Genomic DNA, 23850 nt, shown 5'->3' with positions numbered 1-23850 from the left:
TGTGCAGCCCTGCTTGATATTGCGATTCACTTGCAGTTCTGTAAAATAAACGAAAACGCAATAATTGGCATTGCAAACTGTTGTAAAGTCAAAAAATTAGAAATAGTAATAACCGCAAGACAACCTAAAGAGTTACAATTTGTTGATTATTTTCAAGAGTGGCTGTGAAATCCAATAACCTTATTTAAATTTTGTTTTTTTTGTTTGTTTTTTGGGGCGGGGGTGCAAGAGTATTATAAAAGTGATTTTTCATTCTAAACGCAATCGGGAAATTCCAGAGCCCTATTTGTGTGGCTTTGCAAAAATGCTTAGCGTGTGCAGTACAGCACTAGCAATAACTTTAGTAATCTACGTTTGTTTTCATGCAGGTAAGAATAAATCTAAATACGAATAATCTAATGAATATTTGGTCGTTGTTAAACATTTCAATACTTTTCATATTTTCAGTTAATTGTGAACACGTTGTTATAACGGCACCAGAACATATCCTATTCGGATCGACAGTAAATGTTACCGCCACACTGTACGATGGTAATAAAGTGGCTGACAAAGGCGAATACTCTTTCAACTGGAAAGCGAGTGGTGGCCGGAAAGAGGTAACCGTAAACAAAATACGTTAAAAGCAAAAGAAAGCGATAAGCCATATATACACACATGTATAGTATAACGAAACAATTTAATTGTTATGACTAATTGCACATACACATTCACAGACGTGTGCAAAATAATAAGAACACATTTCCATAATATTGATGTTATGAATATGTTAATTTTATTAACATTAATCCCTTGGATCATCATTAAGGTGATACTAAGAGAAAAAGTGTTGTCAATCTAGCTTTATGTTTTATTTATTATCATTTAAACATTATTAAATTATCATGCTTCTATTATTTTGCACACGTCTGTATATATACGTTAAGGGTGTCTGTTTCGCAACGAATAAATCATGCCCTATACGCGCTCTCTAATGACAAGTTTTGATAAAAATAGCTTATAAATAATATGTGGTTATCTTTTGTGTTTGTACGCTTTCACTCGATTGCATGCAGTACAATAAATCAATACATGGTATATTATACGCCATTATCTCTTACTGCAATATTGCCATTAAAGTGCATTGAAATCCCACATGCACATGCATTTCCAGAATTATTTTTAACCAACGATTCAATTGACTTCTATTCACTCGATATCAAATTTACAATGCTAATTTCTTTCAATTATTTGGCGTCACTTGTTGGCGGTGCCTGGTACGTTTTTGATGCCCTTTCCCCAAAGGTATTGTAAAGACTTGGGAAGCTGGGGAATACAATCTATTTTATATATAGTCTCCTACACGTGTGGATCAATTTCGCCGAGAATCACTTAACGTTTCCACAAATTATAGCTGCAATTTAATTAAATGGGTGCAGCCTCTCTATACATTAAATTACTTGATGTCTAATTTTTGTTGTTAATTTTTTTGGTTGCAGGAAATTGAAACGTCCGAACCGATCAGTAATTGGACCGTCAAGTATCCAAGGGATGTGACAAAACTAGGAACTCATCGTTTGGATGTCGAAGTTAAGAAGAAGACATTTATATTGTGGCCAGTTGTGGCTGAAAATTCAGTGAAATTTGAATTGGTTGACTCCCTGACTGGCAGCCTGGAGCTTATACAAAATGAAAAGGTGCGCAAACAGGATTTTGTGTCCACAAAGGATGTGGTTAATCATAGCATTGACCTGTGGCCGGCTGATTATAAATATTTGATGGAAAATCATTATTATGTCAATACCTATTGGTTCGAAAATTGTACATATCTGGGCATGTCGCATGCCTATGACTATCAAGCAATGTATCCCGAGGCTGATCAATATTTTAATATTGGAGTTCTAGTGGTGGCATCACCAAATGCACCACCAGAGCCAATCCCATCTACAACAACAACGACTACAACAACAACCACAACGACTACAACAACCACAACTACAACTAGCACTACCACACCAGCAACTACAACGTCAACCACTCCAGCAACAACAACTCCATCAACTACAACAACTCCAGCAACAACTACAACAACAATTAAACCTAAACAGTTTCGTTCGAAGCGTGACTTGAACCAAACAATGCATAAAAATGCAGCGCTGCTTGGTTTCAATTTAACAGATGCACGGCAAAAACAACTCCAGATGAACAACAACAACAGCACTTTGAACACATCTTTAGCATTGGTAAATCCCTTAGGAGTGCGCAAACTAAAGCTGTTACCTGTTCCGCCCCCTCCCTACAATTGTATCAATGGCAATATAATCGCCAAGGATGTGAACAACACTTACGGCTTCTTCGAACGGCGTATAGTGTCCAAAAGTGAGGAATAAATATTTTAACAAATAATATAATTAATAAACACTATTTAATTATAGAGCCCATCTCCGATTTTGGCACCAGCGGCAAGAACTGGGTTCAGCACTGGGAGCTGATTAATCTACAAGTCAATTGCAAGGGCTCAGCGCCATTTGAAGTCTGTATTACGGTGTTTAATGGTGAGTAGTTATAATACCCGTAGCTTGTAGACTATTCCCTATATTGCAGTCGTAGGCAGTAAAATTCTGCAAGTAAACTTCTAAACAACATCAGCAACAACATGAGAAATTTTGGGTTTGTTGGAATTCCTGCGAGCAGGGATCAGCGCCTCGACTTTTGTTAGCTATGTCAAAGAATCGCGACACTCTTTTAAAAAAAAATTTTGATGATTTAAGTCAAATAATCATAAAATTGACACTTTGGAAGAAAATCGGTTAAGTTTTGACAGTTTGAGGATTTTGATTAATACTATTTGATTTAGTGCTCAATAATGGAGTTTAAAATTCATAGATACCCTAAGGAACGGGTATCTTTAAGTAATGTTCTTAAGTAAGTCTTATTTGCTTACAAAATTAATTGTATTATTTTCCACTTGCAGCGCCGTACAATGCAACAGGCAACGAGACTTGCGGCCTATATATAAAGTACGACAAATGTGACATTAACTATGAGCGCTACTTTTCGGACAGCAAGACAATTCTGTTTTTCATACGCAACGAAGTATCTGAGAGCGTAAATCAGGTGACCATTAATATCTATGAAGGTGAGTGACTTGAGTGATATTTCATAATTATTTGTTACTTGTTATTTACATTGTTTACCCTTGCTTTTTAGCCAAACGACAGTCGCAGCTTTCGGTTGTCGTCGTGCCCATTGCCTGCACATTGGTCGCCGTTTGTCTAGTTATCTTTGGAGTGGCCTACTACATGCAGAGCCGTAATCGGTAACAATTAATTCTTGATTCATCACAGCAATGAACTAACTCAAAATGTTGCTTTTAGGTTTACGGTAGAGGTGGCTGATTTCAATTTTGGTGACACGCAATCGGTGGACATGGAATACAAGACATTCCAGCAGCGATTAATTGATAGCATACGCGACGCGTGGCCATGGCAGAGATGGCGTCGTTATTCGCAGTCTACCACGGATCTCATTGCTGATCAGCCATCCAATTCAGGCGGATTTAGCGATAATGCTGGCGAAGTGGACAGCAGCTTGCGCTACAATACGTTCAATTAAAATCGAACGCCATTACATTATTGTTATCTATATATCATTTAACCGATTTAATTTAATTACTAGTCTTAAGTTTATTTTGATTTGATTTTTTTGAATAGGTGCGTTTCGTACTTTTTAGTCATTTGCATTGTATTATGGTTTTTGGTAGTGTGCTAACCATTTTTTGTTGTTAACTTGTTGTTTTTTCTTTAAAAATGGTGTTCGTATTCGTTCACATTTAACGCACACTTGCTCACCAATTCCAAAAAAAAACTTGCAATAAACATTAGCAAATGGAGAAACTTTATGAACGCAGATGATATTCTCATAAAATGTTGTAAAAGACTGTCATTGTTCTAAAAACAAACAAGCAAAAGCGAATAACAGAATAAAAAAGAAAAATCTACTCAAAATTAATTGTATTAAATATAAGCATTAAATAATTTAATGTTTTGTGAATGCAATATTAGGGTATTCCAGCTCTCGAAAATGCAAGGCAAAGAAACAGCACATACACACAAGTAAATAAAAACGCAAATATTGTATATTTATTGTGATAAAACAAACAGTATATTTGTATGTTTCAAACAACAAACAAAAAAACATGCTCGATGCAAGAAAACTATATGTGGTTTGTGCCGAATATAATTTAAATTCTTAATAGAATGAATGACATACACTTGTATTTACTTAAATACATATATGTATATACACATTAAATTATATCTTGTTTTAAAACATTATTTCTGGAGTAATACAGTTTATGTTAATATTAACAATTCTTCCTTATAGACGAATGGGTATTACTAACTTTTTTTTTTATTGATATCGTAAAAAAATAACTTCTTTTCACTTTTCAAAAAGCGCGCAATTTTTAAATAGAGTTTCTGTTAACGCAAAAGAGAGTCTGCTGACGCAAAAAGAGACTATTAACGCAAAATATTGTCTGTTAATAGTTGACATTTCTGTAAATTGTGCAGTCGGCTTTATAAAATTTTAAGCAACTTAAGTTTCAAACTCTGCTGTTTTGTTTTGAGTAAAAACATGTTTTTAAATGATATTGGACAGCCCTTAATATTAGATCATCGAAAGACATATGGGCCTTACGAACAAGTGAGTAATATATTGAGTATTAGTATGTATTTCAGAAATATTAAATTTACTTCATCAGCACGACGGACCGTTGATACTGACAGCAGCCGCATTTCAGGACCACGTATATCCTAAAAATTGGTGTGGACAAGTTTTCGGTTCTGCAGACGATGTAGCCCGGTTCCAGAGCACCGTAGCCGACGCCACCCAAGCATACACATATAATGTGCTTACCCCAAACGAACCGTTCCAAATGGAATACAAGAAAATCAAGAATACTTTGACTTTGATACCAACGGATCCCAATACACGTTTATATTACCTGAAAAGTAAGTGTTTTAACAACATTTTAGCATAAAAACTCTACAATGTTTTATTTTCCAGATGACTATATAAGAGCCTTATGGGTTGACAACTTGTCCGGGTATTTGGACTTTATTCCTAAGGCTGGAACGTCGTTTCAACGCGCCTTAAGCATCGGTATAGATGTCATCTATATTGACGATTTATGCTATATGTCAGACGAGGATTGGACAGAGGCACAAAGGGAGAACATTTACGCGCTGGTTGAACTTCTTAGACCAAAGTACTTGTATGGATTACGACAGGATAAATTACCTAAAAGTCTTCTTGATCTGTGTGCTCAGAAAGGTGCACTTGAATGGGATTGATTTTCTAATGTACAGTACAATGTTGTAACACCAAAAATATGGTAAAAATTTTAATTTACAAGGAATCGCCATAGGGTATTTGAAAGTAACTAAAAGCTTTAACTAATTTTAACTTCTCCGACAAAAATATACATAGATTATGCTTTTGTCGCCTTGGCCTTGCTTTTGACTTTCTTTACACGCTTAAGGCCATCCATTTTGCTCTTCATGAACTGTGTGTACATTGCCATAATAGTGGGAACATCTTCCTGGCGAACAACTGTGGAAATCTAAAATTTTGACATTAATGCAAATTGTCCGCTACTTAAATTATGTACAAATATTTACCTTTTTCGACTTTGACTGTGCACGCATTAAACACATGTAGGTTTTTGGTTTTGGCAGCGGTTTCTTTCCTTCCCGCGGCACGGGTCGATCATGTCCATCGTCTGTGGGCAATGAAAACGCATTTTTGATTAGTGGAGTCCCATTGAGATCTCTGCCCTGTACTACTTACAGCGTTTAAACGTGATGGTAAATGATGAATCCTTTTTTGCATCATTTGCAATCTTCTCTAGACGCAGTATGAACTGTAATGAAATGTATGTTTATTACAAATTATTACGTGTAATTCATTTATTTACGTTTGAATTATCTAGCAAAACCATTTCGTGGCAGAATCAGACGAGGCATGAAGTGCACTGTTGCCACCCGGTGCAAGGGCTGCCACCCTGCAAAATTTACCGATCTGGCTTGATTTTTTGTACTTAGAAAAATAAGTACATTTACGAAATTGGATGTTTTTCATTTTTGTACTTAATATCGGATTTTTTAAATTGATTAAATTTTCTAGCTTCTTTTCCCGAGTGCTGACGTATTTCAAACCTTTATTAAAATGTTAACCTTAATATCGATATTACCCTCTCAAAATATCGAATGACACTAGAGACGCTGCCATCTGTTTTAGCGCTGCCAGGTCTTTAATTATTAATTATTCATTTTTTTCCTTTTTTTATAAATAATCTTGGTTATTATATTTATTTATTTAAAATTAAGCTTACATTTCAACTGCGCGCCCAGGCCTTTTATACAAATTGAGAATTTTTTAGTACTTTTACAAAATGTTAATTAACATTCAGAGAATAAAATGTTAGCTAACATAATTTCTGACGTCACAACAAACTGAAATGCTGCCAACTCGCATTTGGAGTTAAGTTGGCAGGGCTGGCATTCGGTCTTGCTTCGCCAAAAAAAAATTTACATTAAAATTTGTAAAATCTACGAAAACTTACAAGTGCAGGCTATTAGTGAGGCTATTTGTGCACACAAACACTCGCAAAAGTTGCCTTCACCACGGTCCCCACACTGTTCACCCGAAATTGCATTGCTGCGTGTTCTAGTTGGTGGTGTAAGCAGCATAAACGATCGAACGACTATACGACCGCCAAAGGAAGCACCCTCCGCCCGCCCACGCCAGCAGTAGTAGGCAACCGACAATAACAAAAACGGCGTTGTAGCAACCTTTAAGCACCCCCTGCACAGGCAATATAGTAAACAAAAGGCAACCAACAAAACAAACTTGCAAACATGGTAAGCACACAAATATGTATAAATTAATTGCAAGCCGGCCTCTGTCTCTGCTCAGGATAATTTTAATGACGCCGAGTTGTTGCTGCTGCTGCTGAACAAATTGCACGTCATTTTTGCTAACACACACACACACGCGTACGCACACACACACGGAACGTGTGTGCACGGTGAATAAGCAAAAGCCGCGTCGATATTCAATGCAATGAACTTTGACCGAAACTATGACAGTAAAAACATTTCTAATTGCAATTATTTGTGTTACAGGACGTGTTTCTAATGATCAGAAGGCAAAAGACAACCATCTTTACGGATGCAAAGGAAAACACATCAGTTGTTGAACTGAAACGCATGATCGAAGGTGAGTTTGTGTGTTTTAATATGTATGTGTGCACACTTGTGTGTGTGTGTGTTATTCCTATTTATAGAGAACAAATTTTGATTATTAAGTAATTGTTATAAACATCATCATCAACATTAGGCATCTTGAAAGTGCCACCAGGCGATCAGCGATTATATAATCAGGACAACGATATCATGGAGGACGATAACACGTTGCAGGACTACGGCGTTACAGTATCAACGGCAAAGGCGCAAGCTCCGGCGCAACTGGGCTTGATGTGCAGGTGAGACAGACGGACACTTAGTTCCGCAATTTGTATGTATGTATGTGCTCCGTTCGTCCGTTATGAAAGCCGCCCTTTGAGTCACGCTGATAACAAGCAGCCAACACTGCCGTCTACAGCTGTTGTCTTGACATACAGTTGATCACGAAAGTGTTTTGATAAAAAACAAAATTTATACAATTCATCAAATATTCGAATTTATCAAATTTATGGACATTTATCTTATTATTCTTGGCCATGGTTCTTAAAACCAGTTAAAAATAAAGAAAAATAATTTTTGATTGAATTTAACTATTTTTAAAAATCAAAAAACAAATCATGTGTTTTTTGATGTTTCCAAATCACTTTTTTGACGTACTGTACTTTAATATAGACAAGTAATAGTTTTGACAAAGATCTAAATATTCACATATGGGCATTTCCACAATTGTCCGGCCTTAAATCTTAAAATTAAACATAGCAAGAAATAAATGTATTTTTTTCAAAAGTATTAGATGCAAAAAGTACAGTCGATTTGAGGTTTTCTATAAACATTAGCAATAAACATGAAATATTACACTCAACAATGCATTTTTGTATTTATCTTACTTTTTTTCATTTATATTTATTTATTTAATGCACGCAATTTTTCCAACATGCATCTAAAAAAATACAAATAACTTCTTAAAAGCGAGTAATTTTGAATGATATTTTTTATGTTGTAAGATTATTATTATTTTTATGACCGCTTTAAAAATATAATTTTTGAGATATAAACAGAATTTATGAAGAGTTAATAAGATTTTAGAAGAGAAATTTTGTTATATTTTTTACAGAAATAAATAATAACTATAGATATTTTTATAAGAGAAGTAGTTAAAATGATCTTGTTTAAAATAATAAATAATCAGACATATTTGGTATTTGGTTTAAGTATTTTAAGAAAAACAAAAGGTGAATTTTTAAGTTTGTCAAAACAATTACTTGATCAACTGTACACACAACTGCTATCGGTCGTTGCGACGCTTCGCACGTGTCTAAAGCTGATATTGAGTTGACATTTTACTGATGATAATTTGTATGTTTGTAGGAACGAGATGGGTGATTTTGAGACGCTTGACATCACACCGTATTCAGCACCGCCGGATTTGCCCGAAGTGATGAAGAATCAAGAGGCCTCAAATGGACAGGAACAAGTCGCATAAAATGATCAAGTCAAAAATCATTAACAACAGCAGCCAAACAAACTATAAGAATCGTTGATCGCTGCTGCTGCTGCTGAATGCGAGACAAAACTAAATGTTGAGAGTCAAATTTTTACTATCGCTCGCTTGTCCTCATCCCCCTTCAAAACCAACAACCCACAACCACCCATCATACAAAGTCAACTCTGTCGATGCAATGCAAAATGTTTCGAATTGTACTAAAATTTCTACTCTGCCTGGTCAAATAACAACAACTTCAACTTCAACTACAACTACAACAAAACAAGAAGAAAAAAAAACTAAACAAAACAAAACAACAGCAAAAATAGCAAATTGAATGCATTTTTTTCGTTGATTATATTATAGCAAGGAACAATTTAATTAATATTATACAAAATTGTCATTTGGAATGGGATTTATTGACCTTATTTAATTAATCACCCATTTGGTTGTTTCTTATGAAATTTGTACGAATTTGTTTAAGAAGAAAAATAACTAAAATATTTCACAAAAATTTAAGAAAAGGTATAAAAAAAAAAAAAACAAATCTGAAATGAAAGTCACTTTTGAAATAGCTTATAATAATTGCAATTGATGATAATTGAGCAAAACGGTGAATATTTAAAATATTGGGATTTAAATTTATTATAATTTATAATCAAATTATGATTATTATTATTATTGTAATAATAAGATTTAATTATTATTAAAAACCGAAAACGAACAACCCGATGAATTAATCACTATCATCCATGCCTGAACCCGCCGCTGCCGTCACTGCAGCCACTTCAGCATCATTGGCATCCGTCACACCGCCATCGTCCTCCTCTGCCTCTGCCTCCTCCTCCTCGGCGCTATCGATAAACGATGCATTGCTGCTCTGCTGCAGCTCCAAATGCTCTAGATACTCCTGCAGGCGATCTTGGAAAAAGTTGATGTACGTTTGCTTCTGCTGGGCCGTGGCCGGAAAATAATGACCACCATTGTGTTCAAGCACCTCAACATTCTTAAAGTGTGCCGCCAGAGATTCGCTCATATCCTTGGGAATAATCTCGTCCGTCAAGCCGTAAACATGCAGAGTTGGAATCGTTATGCGTTCCTCATAGGCGCTCATATGAACCAAACTGCCGGATATAAATCCGGAGCTGAGTACTGCAAACTCCGGACGAATTGAGGTCACTGTGGGGCAGGGCAGACAATATGAGAGAGAGAGAGAGAGAGTTGGTTAACTTGGAACAGTTTCACTTACACTTCTTCTTGGCCAGACCGCATATTAGGCCCACAAAGCAGGCGCCTTGTGAGAAGCCCAAGAGTCCTTGGAATGGTCCTTGAGTTTTCCAAGCCTCTTCAACGGCACGCAAGCTGTCCTGGAAACCGTAGGCAGGTCCGCCCTTGTTGGTGCCCTTAAATGTGCCATCATCCTTGTTGGCCCACCAACTGCGCTGCTGCTCCACGGTCTCCGCATTCGGTTCCAGAGGCGCCGCTACGTGAGGCGCTGAGATGAACACAAAGTCGGCATATTTACCGGCAAACTTGCGAAATGAGCCCAATTTGTTTTTAAATGAATCAGCTGCAATTTGGAAGGGAGCATGCATTTTCGCTTAATATTTCACTAACAAATTAGAAGTGTTATTTATTACCATCTTGCCGATATCCGTGCAGACAAAGAACGCGCACTTTTTCCGTGATTTCCACTTTGGCTGTGGATGACGTAGAGGCGCCGCCGGTGGCACGGCTTGAGCCAGCAGTTTCTGTGTCGGTGTTCGTCATAATATAAATAAAATCGACAGCTGCAAATATAGATTACAAGATTAACAAATATTAACTTTTTTATTCATTTATTTGCTAAACAGTAAGAATACTTCTTACTTTTACAACAAGCTGCGACATGTTGTCCAGCTCCAAAGGTTGCCACCCTGCAAAATTTGCCAAGTCTGGCAGCTTGTTCTAATTTAATCAAAATGATAATTTGGGTGCACCCAAGAAAATTCACATAGATTCGAATTTTTCTTAATTTTTCAGCTATTTTTCTTGGAATTTTCTCGATTTTGTGATATATATAAATTTTTTTGGAATTAAATTTTTTAACTTCTCTTCCCGATTTTTAAAGTTATTGCATTTTAAAATTTGCATTAGCTAAAATTAAAATTTTCCAGTTTGCCATCTATTGACAAAATTGTCGACAGGCTTGGCCATCTATTGACAAAATGGCTTTTTTTTGTCGCCATCTGTGCAATTTTTTTTGCAACTTGTGTGTCATTCAGCACAACTGTTAAATTAACATTTCCCTTTATTATGTGGTGGGTTGCTTCGCTTTTTGAAAACTTGAAAAAATTGGGCTTGAGTATTAGCTAAAGCAATTAAAAATGTTTAAAAACGGCAAACGGCGCGACATTTAATTTTTTGTTAGTTTTCTTTAGAAATAATTGGACAAAAAATTTGCAATTAATTGCAAAATTTTAGTTTGAAATTAAATAAAATGATGCTAAACTTTTTCTTATGATTGCTGAGAGTTCATTGTGCTGCAGGTGAATAAACCAAAATTATCTTACAAATTTTTTTAAAATATTCTAGCCTTTAAAATATAGAAATTGCAGACTTAAATACATTTTAAAAATTGATTACAATATGAAAAGAGCCTGAAGTCCGCAAAACAGGCGTGCCAACCCTTTTTTTTTTGCGGCTTGACTATTGCAACAAGTTGTCAGCACTGCTTATTAATTAAAGTATTAAAATCTTATAAGCTTTAAAAAACCTTATTATAGCATTCGATAAAACTTTGTAAAATTAAATTCAATTGAATTCAAATTGAAAAATACCAATGAAGATTTGCATCTTGGGTTTATGCAAAAAATGTTGTTATTTATGTTAGGTTTATTATGTTAGGTTTACATATCGTTACGTATAAGTAATATTTGAAAACTTAGAGTAAGCTACAGATACATATATGTGCAATACTAACAAGATGTGGGTTATGTTCAATTGTAGGTCTGCCTTCTCTTCCCTTGAATCCCTTTTTATTCTTCAATTGGGTCAATAACTTTAAAGCTTAAACTATTGTGTGTTACTTAATTACATCTTGAATTCCAGGAACTGAATGCTAAAATGCCCGCATAAACATGAACTGATTGATGTTTGCCTTGGCTGCCCATTTAAACGTTATTTGCACGTTAGCAAAGTTACAAGTTGGCTCAAACCGTTGGCCATTTTCCAGTCTAGGCTGCAGTCTCTAACGGATGCTGGTCAGTTGCTTATGTTGCTGCATGCTGGAAATTAAATATGCTCTGCATGTATCAAATTTTGTCCAAATTTTGTCACATTCTCATGATAAATGCGCACCAATACACCTATATAAATACATGATATACCTGTGTGTGCGTGTCTGAGTGTGTGTTAGCCCATTCTTACTATTTGCATTGAGTATAGCCTAATATTAATTTGCTGATTTATTGCCATCATTGCCAAGTTGGCAACTATAAATTTTAATGAAATTTGAATAAATGCGTGCGAATATCGCATCTCATTTCGAAACATTCATTCATTCATGCAATCATTCATGTACGGACGTTGAAAATGAAATAGCAGACTTTTGCGAGCTGTGCGTAAATTGTAAATATTTATGTGGTACAGGCTTTTATTGCATCGCATTTCCGTTTGATTAATATGCGTTTAAATGCAATCAAATAAAAAATAAAATAAAATAAAAATGCATTTGGTTGCGGCAAACTCATTACAGTTTCATATGCATTGCAAAGTATGCAATGAAAATGCAAAAACCCACAAAAATGAAGAACTTTACACACACACACACACACACATACAAATTGAGCAACCGCAGCTACGAAACTATTTATAGCACACACACACATACATACAGCTACACAGACCTGTAGACTCGATAGGAAAGAGTTAAATATTTGATGTTGCTGCTATTTTACGCTTGTAAATCAGAGGTAAAGCCACAGACAGCCGACTTTGAGGCAGACTTTAAATGCAGACAAATGCAAAGTAACGAATTCCAGTTCTAGTTACGACCAGGCTAGCCAAAACGCCAAAATGTCTGCCCTTTTGGCCATGTCAGCGTGGTAATGCGGCCAGCAATACCAACAGAATTTAATATTAAAATCAATCTCTGTTAAATAAATTCCATTTGGGTTGCTAGAATGTTGTGCAAATATTTGTCAGGTGCTTCTAAATGGCGTAAAATAAATTAATAACCATAGATCACATTAATAACAATGGAATTTGGATAAATGCATAAATATCTTTGGCATTATTAAATGCACACTTTTGGTTTGAGGCAATCGTTGATGACAAGTTTATTGGCCCCAATGGCCACAATGTGCAACAATAAATTGCAATATTACAGTCTTCTATTATAATTTACAGTGCTCACTCGTATATATTCACCACAAAACACTAAAGTGATAATTATGGTGCAATAAACATGTGTAAATGAATTTAATTGTGTTGTTGGCAAAAGATTTTCATATTAATCAAATTTGCTTAAGCTGTAACTTGACATACACTGCTTGAACTGTTCTGCTTGCCTTGTACTGTATATATATAAACAGTATATACACTTATAAGGTGACTTGAATAAGACAAGCAGTAAAACTATTTTAAAGCAGCATTATCTTCTTTTTGTGGATACTCTTTAGAGCTCCATTTGATTTATTCAAACAAATTGTAAATCCATGCAAAACTGTTGTATCAATAATTATTTTTTGTTTAAAGTTATATAAGTTTAAATATTAAAATTGTATATATTTAAATCATTAGTTTATAACGCTATTACCAAATTTTATTTTGTCTTAAGATGTTTAAATGCTTAAATTTACAATGAAATTGTAACTACACAATAATTCACAAGAAAATTATACTTGTAGTGTTAGGCTCAGTATTCCAGAAAAAAAGTTAATTAAAATAAACGAATCTTGTGAACAGGGTGTTTTTTAGATGAGCGTTTTTACATAATATGTTATACCTTATCTACAACTCACTTGTATGTAGATAATCAAACCATTTGCGTTACTTAGCATTACTAAACTGAATATCTATTGTTGCCATTTTATATTAGTTGAATTGGCCAACTTATTACAAGGCAACAAAAGCAGGATTGTGTCTGACACAGTTTGCTATTTGTATCTGAATTTGTATTTGCATTTGTATTGGGGTTGAATTTTAACAACAAATCAATTTATTTGCTACCCATAGATTACATTTTACGTGACTCAATTACAAATTGCGTTATTTGTCAGACTATAGAATTGAATTGAACTCGGCCCAAAGCGAGTCATGCAAAATTGGCCCAAAACAAAGCAGTGCACTGTAAATGACAGGCAGACAGATTAATCTTATAAGTAATTGTTTTAATGATAATTATGCTGAAATGCGTCATTTAAACTAGAATCGTGTATAAACAAATCGATGTATTTTATTTATGTGGAGCGAATATATTTTTGTACTTTATTGCTGGGTTTCTAAGTTGAGAAGATCTCATGAAGCGATTACTTCCGGTTCAGCAGCGATTACGGTGGCTCAGTCGATCTGAAATTTTAAGTATATAAAACTACAATATGAACTTTGATGATGGGCTATCACATGATCATTTTCCTTGAATCAGTAATAAATGCCAATATATTTAATTTAATTTTTATTAAAATCTTTTGCTTTAAATGTACAATGGTCCACAAGGGTATTTTAAATTCACGTACTTTAAACATTTTATTTTTGATTCACTTTATAACAAGAGATACTATTTTATTATTTATACATATATTTTCTTTCAGCATTTTTTCTTTACAAAATTTCATTTGATATTTTTATGTAACAAAAAATTATTTATTCAATAGTTAAAGGAATGGAAATATTAAAGTTAGTTATCAATTCGCATGTTGAATAATTTTATTAACTGATCTCTGACATCTGAGGCTGAGGTGCCAAGTTGTATGTGATAATTTTTGGTGCAACAAAGCCGCCATAGCCAGAATTTGACTTATAGTAGATGCCAATGCCGGCTAACGGTGCTGGTGGTTCGGATACAACATCCTGTATATCGATAAATGGTAGAGTAGTTTGCGCCACATCCTGATCCATTCCAGAATTGACAAAATCCAGATATTGGTTATGCTCGGATAGTGGTAAAGATTTGTCATTTGTACGTGTCGGCACATCCAGATTATCTAGATTGATTTTTTCCCTTTTTTTGCCATCGTTTGATTGCCAGATGCTGTTGACTTTTGGTTGTAGAAGCCTTCCAGTTTTGAAATCGAATTTAGTTAATTGTGCCATAAGATTCAGGTGTGATCCCAAGACACGGAAACGTATTCCGGTTACCACAGAACTATTGTCCTTTGGGTTCATAATATTATCCAGATCTATTGAGCGACTGGAATAGTTTAATGCATGATAATCCAGTCCACTGACAATGTTTGCATCCGTTATCTCGTATTCATCAACGGGTTTCCACTCGACTGTCTTAATATCGACGACGCCGTGGGGCATAAGATTTGCCTGCTGTATCTGTAAATGGAATACACGATTTTTCTTCACAAACCTCAGTCCAGTCACCACCTTATTCTCCTCGACATCAGCAATGGCCTCTCGTAGATTGAAGTATCGATCAGATTTTGGACCCTGCTCGTCACAGAGGCAGAAACAGTATCTGCAATTCTGGACAATCCAACGGTGCCAGATTTCCACTTTATTCGTTGTGCCTCTCTCACATTTCTTGCTCTCTCCCAGATATCTTCCATTCTCATAATGAATGTAATCGTAGCGACGACTGCTTCCGCTTGGAGACTGACACACCGTCATATCGAAATCCTCGGACTGACAATTGTAGACATTACCCGAACACTTGGGCTGTTGTCCACAAAACTTGGCATAACTCTTGAAGCAACCCTGGCTGCGTGCATTTTGATAATAGCCACAGGTCTTACGGCATGACCCGTCGGTATCTAGATCCACTTTGTTCTCAATATAGCCTTGGAGTAATCGTGTGACCTCATCGTAGGTGACCTTAGGGATGTGTTCATCGGGATCACAACGCCAGACACTTCGATTCTGACCTTCCATTGCCTCCATCGCCTCCATAAGCGAATTGTAAACATCTGTAGTGTAATTTCGAAATTTTTCACGAGTTCGGTTTCTAAAGTTCGTTAATTCATCTCCGCTATTGAGTCGAAGAATAACTTCCACAGACTCCATCATGATGTGGCCCTTCAGTTGAGTGAGTGCAACATCCGTGTACACTGTGTTCAAAAATTGTTGTGTCGATTGTTTTGATCTACACATTTCGTTGAACATCTCATAGCCTTGCGCTAGAATCTTAAAAGTCTTTACTACGTAAAAAACACCAGATTTACCATCCAAGTCATAACTCAACGTATGCAATGTCATACTAGGTGAATCAGACTTAAAGCTAAGTGCCCAATCGGCAAAATTTGCGAGCGTTTCAATCTCATAGTTATCGCCATTTAGCAACTCAGAACGAAATCCTTGCTCATACGGGACTGAAATCGCTCTTATTTCTTTTAATATGTCGTCAATAATCTTTACAAAATTTTTATATTTGACATCTTCAATATGGTTTTTAAGTGAATAAAGAGCTTTTGTCCCGTATTGAGAGTGTGCATCTATCTCATCAATTTCAATGCCGAACTCCTTGAAGGGCTTCAGTAGGTCGTTTAGTGTAGCCTTGTCCAAGGGAATTCTACTTTCGTTCATAGCCGGTAATTGTATTCTATCTGCGGCCGCCTGCACTCTTTCGGCAATATCTCGAACTTTAGATAATATATCCAAGGTACTCGTCGATGTGCATTGACCAGAGTTGAACAATGTCACCAGTAACAGCAGCAGTAATTTTAATTTCTTCATATTTTTTTTTTTTTTAATAATTCCGATTTGAAGACACGCACTCAACACAACTATTTCGAACGACACGAGAATTGCGATTAAATGTAGAAGATGCAAACATCTCATATTTTCACATATGTTATGTGTACTTTTATTTAGACCTTGTACTTCAAATGTCGAAGAGTCAATTAAATTTGTAAAAATAAAATGAATTTGGATCAGGGTGGTTCTGGATACATTTATTAATGAAATATATATATTAAACAATTATTATGAAAGCAAAGTGTTTACATATCAAAAAAATATTTCGTTTTTAATATTTGAAAATAAATAAATTGGTCAAAAAAATGTACATAAATTTCAAAATATTTAGTATCTTGTTACATAGGACAAATACAGACTAAGTGCAAATCTAAAAATCATACGAGTATGTGCTTTAACTAATGTTAAAAAAAAAAACTCTAAGATTGCTCTCAAAATTCCGATTCTAAAAAAATCCGGCTTGGATGAACCTAAATTCCAAGTTTAATGTCTCTAGCTCTAGTCTCTTTTTTAGTCACTGAGATCTAGGTGTTCTTACAGACGGACATGGTTATATCCACTTAGCTGTTGTTTAGAATCAAGAATATTGAAGTTGAAACTTGTAAAACTATTTTCACACTTTTTGGTACAGGGTCTAAAATTTATAAATACAAGATTGTGTCATTTGGAATAACACAGCATTTGGTGACAAACAGCAGTTCAAGAATTTCAATGACCTTTTTGATAGACATTATCAGCTAGTGGAACTAACTGAGTCCCGAAATTCATCTGGAGTGATGAAAACCAAGTAAAATTTATATACTTATAATCTGCATGTATATATAATTTAAAAACATAGAATTAAGTTTGTTACAAATTTGTTGCTTTTTACAATAATACAAAACCCACATTTATTCAGATTAAACAACATTTTATTAATATGAAACAGTTTACGGGGTATAAGAGTAAAACTGTTTCCGGGAGCAAGCAAACAGAATAATTGCTTAAAGGCAATTATTATTTAATTAGCTGGGCGGCGTGAACACAAAAAAAAACCCCAACCAAAAATAACAGAAAATAAAAAAAATACAACAATAAAATTGCCAACGTTATTGGCGTTGAAATGTGGCACAAGTGGGAGAAATGGGCGAAAGTGGGAATAGAGAGACGAGAAATAAAGAATAGCGTGCCATTAAAATCGATCTCATTACTTAGCAATGGGCAGTTGCACAAAGCGGCTGGAAGCCATAAGAGATGGTGATTGGGTGGGGTAGGGTAGGATGCCTGCCAAAAGTTTAATAACTGAAATGCTCAAAACACAAACCACAAAAGCGAAAAGCTCTTAGAAATGTCCAGCAAGTGAAATACACAAAACAAAGCAAGCCGAAAAATCAAAAGCCAAACTCAATCAGGCATTAAACATTAAAAAAGAGAACGAACAGGAAAAATCAAAAAACAAAAATAAAATAAAGTGAAGGAAAGCAGGAAAGAATGAAAGCCCCAGAAGTGGAAAAGAATATGGCATAGCAAGTGGGTCAGCAATTGAATCTGGGCTTGAATTGCGATTGTGCTCGGCCCGTTTACAGCAGCGGAAACGGAAACAGTACAAGTTAAAGTTAAGCTGACTCTAAGCTAAGCACAGCGGACGCCATCTTTGAATTACGGAATTTCCGGTTAGCGCAATGGACATCAAAATGTTTCAATTTAATGCTGCAACAGTTGTGTAACTGTATCTCGTTTGTTTACCCACAAGTTTAACAGAAATTGTACAAATAGAAACTATGTTGCAACAGTTTTGAATTATATTAAACTTTGATATTTTGCATCTGATATTTTTGTGAAGAAACTCTGTTGCTAAAAGTTGGCCAATTTGTGCTTGCTTCGACTCCTGCTTCGATTGGCAATAGATTATGGCGATTTAGCAGTTTTATAAGTCAGAAACAGCATGAGAAGCCAATCAATTGACAGCATCACTTATTTTTAATTGAAATGAAATCGACTTAATAAACTTTTCGAATAAGCAAGAAATTGAAAAGTTCTATGGGACTTTAAAGTAAGAGAATTTTCATTAGCTTAATATCTGTTAAATATATATGGAACAATTTATTAAAGGATGTCTGCAAGCATCATTAAATATTGGCATTGGTTTTAAATGTCAGTAATTTCCTTTTGATGCTGATTTCAGCGTGTGCAAAGGATAAAGTGAAGCCACAATATGGTGGCTACCAACCACATTTGACTTCAGTTGCACAACATTTAAAGCAGCCACAGTAAAGTTGCCACTTGGCCGTCAATGGCAGCCATGTTATACCACAAATCGATTAACTTTGGTTTCTCAATTAGCATCTGTTGTGGTGCATCTGTGTAATCTCACAAAAGTAAGTTTTGGCCACGCACCAATTAAATGTAACAAGTCGAATGCATGAGGAATGAGCAATTCAAAATTACGATAACATTATGCAACTGACAGCTAATAATACTCGTAATATTAACTACAGTACTAATTAAACAAATGTTGAGCAGGGAATGATCGTGTTAATACTGTTGTTTAGATTATTCAATGTACAAAAATAATTTCCATTTAAAAAGCTGGTTTGTTTAATTAATTAATTTAATTAAAAATTGAATTCAAATTTGTAAGGAAAATAATATGAACTTCAATTAAAATTCACGTTTGATAAAATGAACAGGTTATTGATTTTTTGTTTGCTTGTAAGAATCTCTTTTGAAGTAATAAAGTTAAATTAAACAAAGAAAAAAAAAAAAATGTATATGGCTTATTTGTATATTTGGGTTCCACAATTCTGTAACGAACCTAAAGACTACTATTCAATTGAATATAATATTTTTGAAAACCTGATTCAATTGCTAACGATAGCCATTCGATAGCCACCAATTACAATAGATAGTAAATTGTATTCTCAGGACTAAAAGCAAGCTGTTCCCTTTGAGATTTTATATCGAATTTGGCCAATTGGTTGAATGCATGATTCATTTATGCTACGTAATTTAAATGCAAAGCAAATTGCAGCTGAATGCAAGCAACGAAAACCGCAACCGTAACCGTAACCGTAACCGTTACCGTAAACGTTACCTTTGCCTTTATTCTGTAGCGAAGTCAAGAATCCACAAATTGCATACAAATGAAGCAATTTACACTTTGCACTGCAGATGAAGCCGAATAAAAAAAAAAAACCAATTATCAATTAAGAATTGCATATTTTTAACAGCAGCCAGCACAATAATTAAAATGTAAACGGGTTTAAACACACACAATTTACAATGACAAATACAATTTGTAAAGCGTTGTAATTAAATGAAATGAAATTTGCATTGAATTGAAGCATATTGCACATACGCCATGTTGGTCTACTTAGAGTGCAACTTGAGCAAATTATTTGCAGCTGCTTTTATTTGTCCATCGGCAGCTGTCCGTTAGGCTAATGCCAAAGTTTTGCCTCGTGCCGTCACCCCTCACCCCGCCCCCTTGTCTTCCCCCCATATCCTCTTCTCCTACCGCCAGTTGCCTGCTGTTTAATGCAAATAAGCTAAAAGCTTTGCGCCATGTGTACGACAACAACAATGGCCAATGAATAGATAAAAAGATAATATCCATTTGTCTGTTTGTTGTTTGCAACAACAATAACAACAACAATAGCTGTGGAAACCTTTAAGCGGATTTACGTTAGCTGCTGTCAACTTTTGGTTAACTCTCGCCAACGATGACAGTTTTAATTGATTTGCATTTGACACACACACAGTGAGTGTTAGTGAGTGTGTGCGAGAAAATCACATCACCAAATTTTGAGGCATCAACAACAACAGCAGTGGCAACAACGGCCACTGTGGCAATGTGGTTGTGGCATGCTTTTCCCATTGACCCTGCAATTTGTGTTGCCAAGCATTTTAGTTGATTTTGCCAATGCATCAACATTTAAGCCAACATTTACTCTACAAAACTAATCATATCATTTGCCATCTAGAAAGCTGCTGACTTTTGCAAATTGTGACTGACATTTGACTACAAAAGTTGAACTCAAAGAGTCGATTAGTGCTTGAATATGTCAAGCAACCATTTGCCGTAAAGTAATCAAAGCTGTCAACGTCTAAAGTCAAGCAGAATTTTATAAAAGAAATTCATAAATTATAAAAGACATTTTAATTGATTGCCCATATGCATTTTAATGTCGTTGCCTAAAAGCGACAGGCATTAGGAGCAATTTATAATGATTGTTCGTAACGTTTATTTTATTTTATTCTTTTTTCGCTTTTATCGGGAGTTGACAGGCCAAAGGTTGTGGGTGAGTGAAAGCGACATATTGGCAGTGTAAGAGTATTTCATCAAATTGAATTCAATCACGTGCCAATGATCAATCGATACTGTCAATGCGGAAATACAATGTTGATGGTAACGAGACCATGAATGAAACATAGCCAAAACTCAGTTTACACTTAGAGAAAAAATCATTGAAAAACGCATACAGTTATTTTGGATTTTATTGATCATATTCCATTGTATAATATGAATATAGTTAAACAACAATGAAATATATTATATTAAATTTATTTTTAAAAGTGGAAATAATCAAATTAAACATATCTTTAATTATTCTTTACTATTTTATTCACGACTATTTTTACTATAAATAGAATAACAAAATATTATGTATATATATATAGTAAATATAATAGTATTTTTTAACTTTTAAGCTAATTTTTTTTAGCATATTAGTTAAATGTAAACATATTACACGTACATTGAGAAACTTAAACTTAAATAGAACAAATGTTTTTGATATTCTTTTTAGCGTTTGATTGCTTAGAACTTTTAATCGGTTTAATTTAATATTAATAATCACCTGTGAACTTTAGAATTCATTAATTAAATTCACTAAATGTATTATTTATTCTGTATTTGATGCTGAATCATTGTGCACAATATATTTTAAAATTTTAAAAATTTAATTACAACTTTAGATAAGCTTTCTCTGTGTGTATTTTACTCAATATATGCACATATATGTACATATTCTATATATAAATAGACATACGTGTGTTGTTGTTTTACGGTTTTACGGCCCAAAGTGCTGATTGAATGACTTTTGACATTAGAGCGCAATGTCGTTAATCAAAATGCTATTCAGTCTGCAAGCAAAGAGATCTAGGCCAAATCACCCCAAATGCCAACAGTCAACACAACATGGCCCATATGTCGCACACATGTGTGTGTTTGTGTGTGTGAGTGTGTTTATGTGTGTTTAAGTCATGGTCTGTTGTGCAGAGGAATTACCTTTTGGTTAAGCCTTGATGGTGACCTTGCCACAGATTTAAGTCCAGTTCAAAGCACATTTATTTATGCAGAGTGCGTTTTAGTTAATTTTAGCACAATAAAAATCAGTTTTATGACCCACTCTCTCTCCCACTGTCTTGGCCATGTCAGAAAGCTAAAAGAGGATATGTCGACACGTTTCAGTTTCTGTTTCTATTTTGCTGTGTGCTCATTAAGCATCTTCCGCCGGCAAACAACTGCGTGTGTGAGTGTGTGAGTGAGTGTGCGAGTGAGTGCCTGTTTGAGTAGTACATAAAGCAGACACTTAGGGGTATGCAAATGTCGCCTGGCCCCAACTAGTCTCCACTGTCTACACTGTCTCCTTCGCTGCTGTTGATGCATGTTCATTTGTCCAACAAACTGTTTGCTTGTTTCTCTGTCTGTTTGCCTCTTTGTCCGGCTGCTTGCCTCCCCGTCGGTCTGTCCATCCGTCCGTCCGTCTGTCCGCACGTTTTGCGTGGCGCATGCAAGTGAGTAAACACACACACACGCAGCAGGGGAAACAACGGGTAACTTCGGCCATATGGCAGCCAACCAAACAGCTCTAGTCAAGTGACTGACTCCACAGCAACATTGTTGTTCTAGTCGTAGTCGCTGTTGTTCTTGTTGTTCTTGTTGTTGTTGTCCTTTTAGTCAAATGCATAATTATGTCACGTAAGCTTAAAGCAGTTAACTCGGATGTTGCAATCTAGTGGCAATTCACTCTCAAGTCTCATAGTGGAAGGCATTACAGTAGTAACAACTATAACCAGAACAGCCAAGAACGCTGTAGTGAAGTGTGCACGACAGTGAGATACTTATTTGATACCACAACAGCTCACAGTAGTTCCTTTGAATTGCAGCAATCCAACTGCGGGAAACATAATATAGTGAAATTAATTAATAATATACATGCAAATAAATTCGTCAGCAAAGAATAAAATAGTATTTTTCTTGAAAAAATGTTTGATATTAAAATTCTATCTTCTTACATTACTTGATTACCTAGATCTAGAAATAGCAATTTTTTTAATTTTAAAATTTTGTTAAATTTGAACGCAGAATAAATTTAGAGGCCGATATATGATTAAAATGACATTCCGTTTGAAAATCGTTTGAGTTTTGATGAAGTTATGAAAGTTTGAAGTTGGTCCAACCCTTGACCTAGTAACTTTACAAGTCAAAATATTTTTTAATTTTCACATGATTTTTTACAAGAAAATAAAAAGTCCCAGAATCAAGTTTAAAGTGTCGTTTTATACTAATTATGATATAAGGAGTTGATTAAAAGTAAAAACTTGAGATTTAAAATTTTGAATTTTCAAAATTTCAAAGGGGGGACCCTTACCATCAACATAGAATCATGGCATTGACAGTCGAAAAATAATAAAATTTTCTAAATTAACAAAATTTGAATACAGAATGAATATAGAGGGAAAACCATGATCAAGATGACATTCCGCTTGAAAATCGGTAAAGTTTTGCCAAAGTTATGACAGTTCGAAGTGTCTGAAGCCTCTGACCTAGCAACATTACAATTCAAAATATTTCTTAATTTTCACATGATACAAGAGATTATAAAGACTCAGAATCAAATTTAAAGTGTTCTTATATACTATTTATGACATAAGGAGTTGATTAAAAGTAAAAACATGCGATTACAAATTTTCAATTTTCGAAATTCCAAAGGGGGGACCCTAAGCATTAAAATCAAAAATCATAGCCAAAGTTATGACACTTTGAAGTTGGCAGAAAATTTTTTTTCCTTATTTTTTTTCACCGAGCAGAAAAAATAGCACCTCACACTGCAGGTTACTTACATCTCCACTAAATTACAATACTCTCTATCCCCTGGGTACTGAGTACATATAACAAGAGCAATAATTCCGAAATAGACCCTCTGCATTTTAGCAGCTGATGGGCTGTCATGGTGCCTGACAGACTGTCTGGGG

The 23850-nt window shown here is 34.9% G+C and overlaps 6 protein-coding genes across 6 annotated transcripts; 3 read left to right on the top strand and 3 right to left on the bottom strand.

Moving 5' to 3' along the window:
• The first annotated feature begins 11 nt into the window (after nt 1–11).
• Nucleotides 12–4115, top strand: LOC117791427. Its single transcript, XM_034631168.1, has 7 exons — nt 12–368; nt 448–596; nt 1476–2355; nt 2412–2531; nt 2951–3115; nt 3187–3295; nt 3354–4115. The coding sequence occupies exons 1-7, from the start codon at nt 305–307 to the stop codon at nt 3589–3591; spliced, it is 1725 nt and encodes a 574-aa protein (XP_034487059.1). The 5' UTR covers nt 12–304; the 3' UTR covers nt 3592–4115.
• Nucleotides 4116–4487: 372 nt separating this feature from the next.
• Nucleotides 4488–5637, top strand: LOC117792029. The gene is made up of 3 exons (XM_034631984.1): nt 4488–4683; nt 4742–4991; nt 5047–5637. The coding sequence occupies exons 1-3, from the start codon at nt 4615–4617 to the stop codon at nt 5331–5333; spliced, it is 606 nt and encodes a 201-aa protein (XP_034487875.1). The 5' UTR covers nt 4488–4614; the 3' UTR covers nt 5334–5637.
• Nucleotides 5354–6047, bottom strand: LOC117792030 (signal recognition particle 14 kDa protein). Its single transcript, XM_034631985.1, has 4 exons — nt 5957–6047; nt 5830–5902; nt 5661–5761; nt 5354–5602 (listed from the first exon to the last, which is right to left on the bottom strand). Exons 1-4 carry the CDS (start codon nt 5978–5980, stop codon nt 5471–5473), a joined length of 330 nt encoding a protein of 109 aa, XP_034487876.1. The 5' UTR covers nt 5981–6047; the 3' UTR covers nt 5354–5470.
• A 463-nt stretch (nt 6048–6510) lies between these two features.
• Nucleotides 6511–9223, top strand: LOC117790941 (elongin-B). Its single transcript, XM_034630558.1, has 4 exons — nt 6511–6902; nt 7167–7260; nt 7381–7525; nt 8595–9223. Exons 1-4 carry the CDS (start codon nt 6900–6902, stop codon nt 8707–8709), a joined length of 357 nt encoding a protein of 118 aa, XP_034486449.1. The 5' UTR covers nt 6511–6899; the 3' UTR covers nt 8710–9223.
• A 164-nt stretch (nt 9224–9387) lies between these two features.
• Nucleotides 9388–10508, bottom strand: LOC117790940 (esterase GA18864). Its single transcript, XM_034630557.1, has 3 exons — nt 10350–10508; nt 9959–10279; nt 9388–9888 (listed from the first exon to the last, which is right to left on the bottom strand). The coding sequence occupies exons 1-3, from the start codon at nt 10477–10479 to the stop codon at nt 9446–9448; spliced, it is 894 nt and encodes a 297-aa protein (XP_034486448.1). The 5' UTR covers nt 10480–10508; the 3' UTR covers nt 9388–9445.
• Nucleotides 10509–14580: 4072 nt separating this feature from the next.
• LOC117792836 lies at nt 14581–16440 on the bottom strand. The gene has a single exon (XM_034633128.1). It carries the CDS (start codon nt 16438–16440, stop codon nt 14620–14622), a length of 1821 nt encoding a protein of 606 aa, XP_034489019.1. The 3' UTR covers nt 14581–14619.
• Nucleotides 16441–23850: the final 7410 nt, after the last annotated feature.

This window comes from Drosophila innubila (assembly GCF_004354385.1).
Source record: "Drosophila innubila isolate TH190305 chromosome 3R unlocalized genomic scaffold, UK_Dinn_1.0 2_E_3R, whole genome shotgun sequence".
NCBI classification, from domain to species: domain Eukaryota; kingdom Metazoa; phylum Arthropoda; class Insecta; order Diptera; family Drosophilidae; genus Drosophila; species Drosophila innubila.
The sequence above is the reverse complement of the archived record's forward strand: the minus strand, read 5'-3'. Positions and strand labels throughout refer to the sequence as shown.